Source organism: Perna viridis, chromosome 1 (assembly GCF_037379345.1).
Source record: "Perna viridis isolate PV_CMFRI_1.1 ecotype Kerala chromosome 1, ASM3737934v1, whole genome shotgun sequence".
NCBI classification, from domain to species: domain Eukaryota; kingdom Metazoa; phylum Mollusca; class Bivalvia; order Mytilida; family Mytilidae; genus Perna; species Perna viridis.
In genome coordinates, this window is record NC_142445.1 from 53820296 (window position 1) to 53833479 (window position 13184).

Consider the following 13184-nt stretch of genomic DNA (forward strand, 5'->3'; position numbering starts at 1 on the left):
ACAAGTTATTTCACGGTTTCTATTAATTCTAGTCAAATTTATGTTGTGCCAAACAGTTTATCACAGTCCAAATAAGATTGTGTTCATACTTGTCACTACTGCACATGGTTTTAATATATACGGTCATATCAAGCTGCACCCTGTGAAGCATTTTATTATGTACTTTGGAGAATGGCCTCTCATCTGTAAATCTAAGGATTCACTACCAATAGACAGCTATGAACCGTTTTATAGATAAACCTGGAAAATTTCATGCGGATTTTTACTGTTGTTTAATTTAAAGCATTAATAATCTATGGATTTGTGGTGTCCGTCGACGTCTATTTCCGATGATGTAATGAAAAAAAGAATATTTCCATTTACGTAATTCTTGATTATTGAACTGAATCCTGCATGTTAAACCATTACGTATTTTCTATAGAACATTCAGCGTTTATAAATTTGTAAATGTTCAGATACGTCAGATCAAGGCTTGGTGATAAAAAAGGTAATATTTAATTTTCAGTTTTGACGTACAAAATTCATTAGAGATGCTATTGTGTTTCGTTAATTGCTGTATTATGACAGAATGTGATGCTGAGGTATTCTTTGTTGCCATCGATCTATTGCATACTTGACAGGGCAAACATCCCTAGCTTGCTGATTTCATTTATCGTCATTTCATAATTATTTGATATTAATTGATTTTCAAAAAAGTATAGGACAAATATTACTGGACTTTTACCCAGTGTTTATGTGCAGCTCATATTACTGAAAAAAAATTGATAAATATTTCCACTTTTCAGCATATTGAACTTGGCCATTTTCGCCAATATATGCTGTGTATGGTACATGTGCTGTGTATCCTGCAACTCAGAAATTGTACAACTAATATTAACCAACTTTGCATAGGTTTTAAATACATACTGAAGATATGCCCCACCTATCATTGACAAATTTGACAAACATTTTATATGATTTTTACCTGTTGAAATTAGTCACTTTTCAGTGTGTTATCATAAGTACATACTTCATCCGTCTTTGCATAAGTGTTCATACATACATGAATATTCAAAATGTGTGCTGGCAAACATATAAATGTGACGTAGGTCAAGATATGGTATGGATTTTGTTTTGTTTTTGTTTTGTTTTTAATTCCATGGCAAGTGCATAACTGGACGGACATAAAAAAGTTACATAAGTTACTTTTCGTCACCCCATTTCACCTCCGGCATACTTTCGAGTCTATAAGAGGGGCTTCTTCGTTATGAAACTTTATGTTAATACACCCCCCCCCCACTGTTCTGAACTTATCACATTCATTGTCGTAGCGGTCTTGCGAGGTCAGGAGATGATAGACAAATGGAAATCCCACTGCCATGAATTGATTGAATTTCATAATTAAATTGTTAGGGTTTCATCAAATCTATCACTTTCAAAAACGTACTTATTGTATTACTCAAATCTCTCTTAAAACCCCAACCTGTATTACCATGCATAAAATGTGTTTGAACCAATTCTTTTATTTGAAAGACAAATGTTTTAAATTAATACTAATGTACGTAATAATGAAACTATGAAAAAAATCCACAGTTTTAAAAACATTGTTTTATGTTTTGTAACTTTCTATTATCTTCCACATTCCCCTGTCAATATTTTTGACGGGGTTATCACTGGCAGCTCTTGGATTAAAGCACTCCTTCAATGGTGGTAGCTGAAGATCTTCATCATTCGACGGGCGCGATGAATGGCCTAATTCGACATTAGACTGATCAAGAGATGACCATATTTTCCTATTTGGTAGTCTTACAGCCAATCTGTTCTGTCTCCCGTTAATTGACAAAGGCAGTGAATTTGCTTTTATACCACTCGGACCCTTAAATACACTGTTGTGCTTTGCGGCTGGTTTTGGTTTTGAAGCAAGGGTTTTGTCATAATTACTTGTATCTGACAGCACTATTCGACGTCCACCGTCATTAGTTTGTAATCGGATACCGTCAATGCTAACACCTTTAGGGGGTGGATGTATGAATACCCCACTAGGGGGTGGATGAATAAAGCTGTCGTCGCGGACAGTCTGTGGTGGTCGGGGTAAAGCCATCTGGCGCGGATGGACAAAACGCGGATTTGGCGGTGGGTGAACAAAGGGACTGTTATTTTTTACTTGAGGATTTGAAACTCTCAGGTCGATCATATCTCTTCGAGAAGCCTTCTTTGTTTTTCCTGTCTTCCTCTCCCTTTTGCTAGTCTGAATTTCTTCGTGAATCTTTTTAGCCTCTTTCTGAGCCTCCTTATCGTTTATTTCTTGCTCTTTATAAATTTGCCTAATGTCAGTTGCAGCTTCCCTGACGACTTTCATGAGATCGGCCATTTCACTCGTACTGGCTTTCTTATTTTCGCTGTTTATATCCACATCTTCTTCGTCCGACATGTATGCTTCTTTAAGTGCACGTCTGATTGCAGAAAGATTCATTCGTTTCTTTTTGTTGTTATCATGTGTGTTTTTCCTTTCTCTTGCACTTTTCTTTGGTCTTTCCTGGACAATATCACAATCTAATGGCTTGGTATAACTTCTATGCTTGTCTAACACTTGTATTATTGATAATAGCATAGTATTATTCTTTTCCTGCACTATTTGAAAAGCAGATTTACCATCATTGTTAACTTTTTCCACATCGAGACAAATTGCCCGTTTGACATGGGCATCGACAAGGAAACGAACGACATTTTGGTTCCCCAGTGCACAAGCGTGCATAAAACCAGTATATCCGTCGAAGTCTTCTATATTCACATCAAGAGTGGGCTGGAATTATTAAGAATGTCATTTTTTTAACCAAGTATCATTATTTTATCACCTCTTTTTCTCAAGTTACTAGACATCCTTGTTATATGATGTTAAGAACCATATTACGCAAAAGAAGCTAACTATTCATTACTAAAAGTGAACATATGCAAGAGAAAAGTAAACAGGCACATCAAAGCGGCATAGTCCAACAATACCGCAGGTTCGAACGAAGGAAAATCCTTAGACAAAACAGTGTCGGGAATGCTAAAAGGGTAATGTTATGTTATAAGCATACACAGCACGAGTCCTGATAAATTCCATGAAAGGAAAAATAGAAAAAAACAAGGGACAAACGATTAGGAATGTCTTCCCATCAAGACATACTTTCTACCGAAAAATATAAAAAGTCCCAAACGTATTGACGAGTGGACTGACGAACAGACGAACATTTTGTGAAACGACGATTGGTATATGAAATTTCACAGCGAAAGAACCTACGTGTAGCTGCGAGCGATAGAAATGAAATCAACTAAATCCAGACTATACGAAACAACGTCATATTGATAGTAAAATTTGACATGATTCGCGGAAGTACATTACATGAAAGTATTCACCCACAAGAAATAAAGACCGAGCTTACTGTTTTGTTTTCCCCCTTCATTTCACATAAAAACTTTTTGGTGTTATTAACCAGGAGGTAAAAAGTAATATATTACCTGCTGAAGTAAGAGACTAAGTGTATCTTCTTGGTTTTGGATACACGCCATTATAAAAGCAGTTTGTTTTTTGTGATCCTGTAGATTAATGTCTGGTTTGAACTTCAAGAGGGTCTTGGTCAGAGCAAATCTTCTCTTTGGTTCTTGCACATTTTTAAAACACACCATCAGAGGTGTTTCAGATTTCTTATTCCTGCTGTTAACATCTGTCCCTGATTCCAGTGTCAAGTGTACCTGTTAGTACCAAAATATTTAATATTTAGTACTTTTGGCAGTATGCAACATGCTTATCAATTTAGTGTGTGAATACAGGTGTCCGCTCATTTGTTTTTGTCGATTTATTTTGCCCTTTATTTAAAGAAACATGTTCTTGAAAAATAGAATTATTAAACCGTTCTATTTTTTTCTTTGCGTTTGAGTTTGTTTTTCTTTTATTTTTAGTCCAGAACAACTACTAGAACAAACGGTTAGGGTCATTCACATCGTGCCATAACACTTCGGTATCAATTATTTAGTGCTCGCTATCTCATAAAGACAGTCAAATTTTCTGCTAGGAGCAATGCTTAGTACATGGGCTGGGAGGGTCCATCGCACACCCCACTCATAAATTTCATGATGATTTTCAGGTTCCTTTATACTTCCCATTTCCGAATGGATTTGTCGCCGAAGAATATTCTTGGATTTTTTTTTCAGTATTGTTCTACATTTGAACCCAACTTAGTTAAATAGACAATATTTTTGGGACCCAATTGTACTAACTTCTGCGTCATCATGGGGTACCTCTAATGAAGGAATGTATATCACCACATAGCCCATTGTCTCAGATTTCGTATGGTATCAAAACATTGCTTAAATTGACATATTTTTTCAGAGTATTTGTGCTTCAGTAAAAAGGGTTTATCTGGTATGTACTGTTTATTAGTATCACACTTGATACTTCGTGGGTCCTTTCGTTGACTTGTGTTGGTTTTCATACTCAGAATTTATCAAAAATTGCAAAAAATGGAATTTTCTATTTTTCAATAAAAATCGCATAAATTCTATTCTATAGGTTACTGCACCACGAAAACGTCTCAAATTTGGAATCATTCGATTAATATTTTAACTGGCTTTAACATGAATCCAAGAAAAGCTCAAAACTTTTTCACAAAATTAAAAAAAAAGTATTACGCCTATCCTAATAAATCAGGTATCATTGTGGAGCAAAATATTCATTAACAGCATGCAGTAAAACTGATATTTTTGGCATTCAGAATTAAGATAACTGTATAACCAACGTGACTATCAAGGAGAAAAAAATGCCACCCCTACATATAAAGAAGTACCTCCATATGAAGGAAAATGCCATTTTTTTAGCATATCACCACGGTAAAAAAAGACATTCTGGATAGTATGCAAGTGACTATAGAAATCGATGTATTAAATACATTTTTTCATTAGACTCCTACTTTATTTTTAAGTTTGGAGATGACAATACTGAACTTATGGTAAAAAATGGAATTTCGGAATTTCATATTTTCCACCACTTCGCATATGCTATATTTTTTACGTAGCAATTGTCCTTTTCAGATCTGTGTTTTTGAGAAAATCATACATTTACCTCCCACTGAAACCAACCAAATCGTACAAAATCAAGAACGATAACTCTTGCAAAGTGCTAATTTCTAACAATCTATATTAATTTTATCTCAAAAGCGCAACACCCAAATGAAAACTTTGACTGGTCATGTGGTCTGTAGTTGATTCTGAATAAGAAATAAAAGTGAATTCAGCTGGTTTTTGACATGCATGGATCACCTCCTGTCTGATTTTTATAGACCGCTACTTAATTGGAAGAAAACATTTTATTTATGCATTTCTCCCAAACTTTTTATCATCATTATATGGGATTTTTTTTTTATTGACTTTATAAACAGAATATTAATGTGTGCTTACTTGAAATCTAAGAGACTAACAATATGATTGTTGGCATAAAATAATTTCTAAACGATGAAATCAGACAAAAACTGGCCCAAATCACCGACCCTATATGAATTGATTTACTTTGATCAATATTATGTAGATGTTCGAAGAATTAAAAAGAAGAAGAAAAAACATGGTATAAATAATGACAATAAAACATACAAATATGCTTCAGTTTAACAATGGGACGTATAAAGATACCTGGAAATCATATTTGAGTTATGAGTGGGAGGGTGCATGGGGGTTATCTCGGCCCATGTACTAGCTGACTCAGCTTTGCGCTTGTGCTTCCTGAAAATAGTGAGGAAGTGAGATATCGGAAAGTGCTATCATTTCCAACTGTTTGTTAAAGCGTTATTTAACAAACGATGTACAAGTAGTATAAGTAATTAGCTTGATGGGTGTTATTGTTGATCAATTACTCTGACCGTTTAATTACTGCCTTTGTTGATTGTTTGATCGATTGATTGATTGATTGATTGATTGATTGATTTGTTAAATGGTAGCTTGGTTGCTGAACAAGACAGTCAATATATAACAAAAACTCTTGATCTTTGTTATTTAAGATACGGAAATCTCTGGTATGATTGAATGGACATTGAAAGTCTCGATTGTTTTCCAAAGTAAAACGTTCTGTTCTTTTGTGTTAGGATTCGAAACAGCACAATTTCTCATCGTTTAAGACTAAGCATGGTTGACTGACGAAAGATCCACTTAAATTACAATGAGCATTATCTACTTTCACTATTTAGACAACGAATGCAATTATTTTACAGAAAAAAATTGCTTGTTATTTTGTGTTTTATTGATTGTTGTAAGACTTAGAGAATTCATAAATGGCAGTGTTTATGAAGGATCATCAGAAGCCGGGCTATTGATGCCTTTTGATACCAGTTTGTCTAGATCGATCTATTCTTGTTTTAGATTGAATATTTTCCTCAGGTTCTTCACTTGAATTGGCACCATATAGAATATTTTTACATCGAAAATGTCAACAACCTGTCATATCAATGGTTGCCTAGGGACAGTATAATTTTGATCAGAGTTCTACAGTCAAATTATTGATCACAATCGACGTGACTTGTCAAATTTTTAAATTATTTTTTTTTGGTAAATATTCACCGGCTTAAACGAATGGGCCTTATAATTTCAAGTTCTTCGCTCACCTATCCGTCCGTCCGCTTGTCGGTCTGTCCGTCTGTTAAATAAATATTGTGGAGTATTTTATTTCACCTAACCACAGAACCCTTACAGAGTACGTAAATCACGCATATACATTCATACAACACATACAATGTGACAATACAGTGTGGCTATGAACTAAAATGTTTCGCTCTAATAAATGAAGTAGGTTTGTGGTTTTATATTTGTAAATCCGTCAAGAATACTTTAATGCAGTGGTTATTTAGATGACTTACAGCTTGTCATTGACCGAGTTCACCCGAATATATACTACTTGTTTCTTTTTTTAGTCGATTTGGTGCATTATGTAATGCAATATTGCAATATTTTGTCTTCATCTTTTTAAATATTTGTTTCACATAAAATTGTCTAGTCTGTACTTGGGAAAATGTAAGATTCTTTAAATTGTTTTAGAGGACGTCAGCTCTAGTTCGCCAGGAATCGATAAGGCGTGCCCTTGATTTAGAAGAACTTGTTTCCAGAGAATGTTTACAGTTATATACTAATATGGTACAGCTAAACAACTTAAGTGATTCGATTGTCTGCAGTTTACTGATTTAATGCAATGATCTACTGGCCGGCTTAAAATGCTTTGCAAAAGAACAAAACTGTGAACAGTCAATGCGTATAAATGTGAATGAATGTATACTCGTTTATTTTTATTAAAAAAAATAAACAAAGCGAGATTTCTTTACAACATCTTAGCGTTTGAAATCAGTAATCAGTGTTCTTCAGGAGGTTTCGACAGACCAGGAAATAAATGCAGTGTTTAATTGCATATTTTACTCTAGTTTACTTAGAAAATTTTCCGTGATGACCTACTCGATGAATGCTACATAACACTGTATAGGTCACTGATATTTTTTTTTTTCAATTATTAGAATTTGATGATTAAACATTTATGAAGAGGATATATCAGCATTTTGTTTTAAACATTTAACAAATATAAAATACTCCAATAAAATAAACATATTGTTTTCTTTCGTCAGCGGGCTTTCGTCTGAATTTGCGGCACACCCAGTGGGAAAATTGAAAAGCAGTTTAAAATTTCAAAATTTGAAATAATGTGCAGTAAGAAATGTTGAAAAGTGATAATAAAAGTGGTAAAAAATATCACATAAAAGAAGTTTATGACAACCCCAAGTATAAACCAGATTTCTGTAGCCGCTTTTGGATACTGAATGACAGAGGAGCATAAGTTAATTAACTTAAAATTTCTTTTTCTTTTTTATTAGAAACATTAACATTAAATGTCAATTACAAATACATTCGATATTCAGTAGGTATATTCTGAATTTACATCTTTTTGTTTGTTCTTTTACAAATTAATAGGATTTTTTTTTTCGCATAGACGAATAGTCCTATCATTTTAAAGTAATTTTCCTGTTCGTATGGACTCTGACTAGTAAAACCATACTGGCCTGTCATATTGCATTCACGAACAGAATAGTAGGACTGGATGATCAAAATGGTTATCAAACTAGAATATGTCTGCCAAAAAAGGAAGAAGATTGGTACGTACTGTTGCATTTGCTTCTATTTTCCTGTCAATTTTCACTGTCGTTGAAATAATTGTCTTTAGAGAGACACGCGAAATCAAGTTGAAATTTTCGTCTTTTAATGATAAAACAATTTGAATTGTCAAAAAGTAATAACTTACCTGTCGAGTACTCCCTTTCCCTGTTATAAGTTCGAAAATGCTCATATTTTAAGATATCCTGACAAACCCAAAAATTCCATTTTTTTGTAGAGAAAGATAGAATATCAGAAATGATATTATTCCATGTAATAAGACTTTTCCAAGTTAGACGTCATTTGACGTATGAAGTCCCTCTAATCGATCACATATAGGTATTTAGCTAATATTGATCATTTCAATGCTACAAGCTTCAAAACTTGTATTAATTTCCATGGTGTTTCTTTTCGTGCAGAAGTCACTTGCGTAAGTGGTGTTACACTCAGTGGGGCACGGGATTAAATGTGACGTAATGTTTCAGTATTGTTCCTCCAGGACGGCGATGTTCTGCTATAGCTAAACGATGCTATCGATAAAAAAATGCTATTTGTATTTCACATCAAAGCGTATATTCTCCGAAGAGTCTTTATATAGCACAGATCGAACAAAAACAAAGTGTTTCCATCAGTTTAAATTTGATAGCATTGCTAATCACAGAACATTTTTAACATTTCTGATCTTTATTTTTTGGTTTATAAAATTTGATTGATTCAGCTACTATTTATGAAAAAAAAACTATGGTAATAGTAAGCACAATATAGAATGCATAAATGAATTCATCCACTTTAAAATCGCCCATATCATACGACAGTTTACTGCCACTCAAAGTGTCTTTTGATATGTCATTTCTTATGGGCAATAACTAAATTTGTTCACGCTTATTAGTTGAGCTTAGTATTGTAAAGCTTATGGCTTTGCTTTGTTTCCAAAGCGTTATACCAGGCATGCTTCTTGTACAGAGCTTGTGGCTCTTGCTTTGACAGAGTTGGCGTGCCTTGGATACTGAAGTATATTACCGGACTTGCTCTCTAGCGCTCACATCGTTTCTTTACTCCTCACTACGGAAGCCCGTTAGTACCATGTGAAGCTCTTTTTTATCTTGTTATAACAACTTAACTAACTTGTTATATCAACTTACTAACTTGTTATATCAACTTACTAACTTGTTATATCAACTTAGCTATCTTGTTATATCAACTTAGTACATGTATATAAACGATTTAAACGGCCACATCCCAAAACAATTGCATTAAAAATGGACCGAGAAAGGATATGCCGCTTTTATTTTGACCTTGGATTTAGATATTCTGAAATATTGGAGTTTTTAGCCACCTATGTTTGTCAGACTGTTAATTTTTTGCACTAAATGTCCCATACAACCACATAGCCAATGACAATTGTCAGATCTCTCATTCTCATTAGATTTCAGATTTCACACAATACGTATGCTATGCTGTGGGAGTTTAGAAGGTCCCTGGTAAAAATATATGACTTGTCATTTTTTAAATCAGGATATAAAATACTTAAAACTTTGTTGAAATGAACTTTGTTCTTCAAAGCAAGTTTACATGATTACAAAAAAAAAACTCTTCGAAAGGCAGCTTTACAATGAAGTGCATATCTCACTGAAAACAATTATACAATTAATTTTCTCATTGAAGACAAAGTTACATGAATAATGTATCCCTGATTTCTTAACAACTGCAGTTAAACTAAATTAAAATCTAAAGCAATCTTTATTTACATCTCTACTACTTGTAGAACTTTCAACTTAATCACAATTAACTTTGCCTCTCCATATTTTTTTCCAATAAACTCCGCTTTACCAACTTGAAATTTACTTTCTACCACATGTTTCTTATCAAAGGCAGTTCAACTAAATCAAAATTTAAAGCAGTTCATCATGAATTAAAATACAATTGACACTGTTCCTCAGTTTTCATATCAATCAAAGACATTTTCAATAATCAAGCTGTTCTACTAAATTTAAACAAATCTTTGACCCTATATACCTTAGCTAAGTTGATATAACAAGCTAGCTAAGTTGATATAACAAGTTAGTTAAGTTGTTATAACAAGATAAAAAAGAGCTTCACATGGTACTAAAGGGCTTCCGTACCTCACTGAGTTTAGGTGCTTTGTTTTTATTCAAAGCGCATCCACCTTTATCTTTTTTTTTTAAAAAACCTTCTGGTGGTCTCGGAGTAGCAACCTCGCCTTTCCCGGCAATCACATCAAATACTTTAAAATTGTTAGTCATTGGTTCTCTGCCAAGCGTGTGGCGTATAAGAGATTGAGCGTCAATTGGTCGCATCGGATTAAGAGCAATGTGTACGAGTGGGATGATATGCAAAATAAAAGTTCCAGCTCAGGATGTCGAACTAGTATACCAAAGGTTAAACATCCTCGTCCTGAAATGTATAATGTCTACCACAGGACGTAAAACCATACTCCATCAATGCAATCTATTTTTTTTAAATGAAATATGTCTTTATATCATACATTTTCAATGAAGCAAGACTATGTGATTCGTATAGATTTAATTGAGTTTTTTTGACAGTGTTCTTTCATCTTTTAAAATAAGAGTGTTTGCATGTGTTTGTTTTCTCTTGCTTTGCGACAATTGTTTTCTTACCAGGACAAATGATGAACCTTATTTACCTTATGATTCTGTGCACTGTAAAAACTTTACTATATACTATGAGGTCTGGAATTAGTCATGATTATCATCCTTAAATATTTATTGACCTACACAATTTGATTTCATGAGCTCCTCAATTATTTCTGGATCTTCACAATTCGATTTCACGACCTCCATAAATATTTGAGGAGCTCCACACTTCGGTTTCAAGGGTTCCTCAAATATTTCAGAAATCAAATTGTGGAGCTCCTCAAATATTTATAGGGTTTTGAAATCGAATTTTGGAGTCCATAAATATTTAAGGACCTCCTTGAATAATGATAATAATTTTAGCTAATTCCGTGTCTCATGATAAACCCTGACTGCAATTTGCTATTCCTGTGTTTTAGTCGATAAGTGTTACAACAATCGTTTTAATTTCGTGACATTTCGATAAATGTTGATTTCTGTTTTTGCACGGATTAAATTATTTTGTTATTTCGTTGTTTTGATGTTATTTATATCTGGGCATACCAATGTATTTATTCTGTTGCTACAGATACACGTCAAGTATATATAACTGCTTACACTATACAAACCGGTTTCAATGTAATATTTTTATGTTCTACTATTTGTAAATCAACTAGTCTTTGTGTTTAAAAGTCGCACAAGTATTACAGTTTAAAAATGCGTTGTTTTTGAGACCAAGTTACTGCAAGTTTGTGATTAGCATGTGTCCATTGTACGTCTTACATAGATAAATATTCATTATGTTATATTTTTTATTCAAACAATGACACCTTTAATGATATACAGGACACAGAAAAAAAAATGCATTTATCCTACTGTCAGCTTGTAATTTGATACTGTTTTGTACAAGATTTCTTTCTGAGAGTTTGGTTGGTGTTTTTTTTCTTCACATGAATGTGAATATTGCTTGGTCAAATAATAACGTAAGCATTAAAAATAAAAAAGAAACTTTCACTTGGAATTAACATATTTACAATTAAAAATAAAACATGATGAAGTAATAACGTCAATTTAGCACCAATTCATCTTTTAACAGCTCACACATTGTCTATCTTAAAAAATTAGCAGATTACATACTGTCTATGTAGACCAGACCTGTGGACCGGTTCCAGTGTTCATCATATACATCTTGTTCTGTATCATTGGGTTGAACATGAACGGCTGAGCTTTACATGCGTTAGTTCCAACCATGTTGTTGTAGCCAGGTATAAAAGATTCTGTGTTGGTAAAATGAGGATTCGGAACTAACGCAGGCATTGCCGGGAACCCTTGGCCATACCAGAAGTAGCTGGGTGTAGTTGGCTGATCTGTAGGCGAGTTGCTGTTACTCGATGATTCTTTGCACTGACTTAAAGGAGATAGAGAATCGGTTCCTGGACTATCGAATGGTGACATGCCAGTAGAGTCATTCGGTGACCTAAACGGATTCCACAGATTATTTCCGCCTGATTGTCGATTATCCGGTGTAGACACAATGGAGGCAAACTTCTCACTTAAAGATGATTCACTCATTGGTTTGATCATAATATTTTGTGGATAGCATAGACTATCCGGCGCCGAAGCATGTCTTGTTTTACTTATCTTAGATGGCACACCTTCTTTGAAACGATAACGACGGCGTAAGAAACTACCATGATCAAACATATCCTCATAGTCGGGATGGATAGCCCATTCATGTCCCTTTTGGCCAGGTTTTCTGGGTAATTTGATGAAACACTCGTTCAACGCAAGATTGTGTCTTATAGAACCTTTCCAACCTTTCTGATTTTCGTGATCTCGGTAGTAAACATATCGGTCTATGATGTATTTGTAAATATCATTCAGAGTCAATCTTCTCTCTGGTGAATTGCAGATTGCCATACTTATTAAAGCAATATAACTGTATGGCGGTTTTCCCTTTGGGATGGGACGTTTGCGCTTTCGATTTGACTTTGGCTTTATATGGTTCTCATCGTCACTAACCTGGATTTCCGTCGATGTATTCGAATGGTCCTGAAACACCGGTTGCCTCAACTGCTTTTCCTCACGCTGATGATTGATGTCCAAAATATTTCTCTCCGTCAATACATTTGGAATATATTGTTCAGGTTTGTACATCTCTTGTAGCATTCTGTAATCATTGCTAGCATGTGCATTGTAAGGAGGTGGTTCCGGGAATGTGGGTTGAAAAGAATCCTTGTAGAAGGTTGTCGGGAAATTCTCACTTTCTATTACCTCAGACATACTGTCACAACAATAAAACAAAATAAAACAGGCTTAAAAACAAATAGCACTAAAATATAAAAGCACTTGCTGGCGACAATTTCAACTCATCTCAGCTTGAGTATAAAGTGGCTTGAGTCACGTGATAAGATTTACCCTTTCAGGCACACCCGAGTGACTTAGGTGATAGCT

General features: G+C 34.2%; 2 protein-coding genes across 2 annotated transcripts; both read right to left on the minus strand.

Moving 5' to 3' along the window:
* Positions 1-1492: 1492 nt before the first annotated feature.
* Positions 1493-8461, minus strand: LOC148629380 (uncharacterized). Its single transcript, XM_088550024.1, has 3 exons — positions 8285-8461; positions 3481-3714; positions 1493-2782 (listed from the first exon to the last, which is right to left on the minus strand). Exons 1-3 carry the CDS (start codon positions 8327-8329, stop codon positions 1589-1591), a joined length of 1473 nt encoding a protein of 490 aa, XP_088406150.1. The 5' UTR covers positions 8330-8461; the 3' UTR covers positions 1493-1588.
* Positions 8462-11727: 3266 nt separating this feature from the next.
* On the minus strand, positions 11728-13117 carry LOC148629381 (uncharacterized). The gene has a single exon (XM_088564759.1). It carries the CDS (start codon positions 13011-13013, stop codon positions 11871-11873), a length of 1143 nt encoding a protein of 380 aa, XP_088420885.1. The 5' UTR covers positions 13014-13117; the 3' UTR covers positions 11728-11870.
* Positions 13118-13184: the final 67 nt, after the last annotated feature.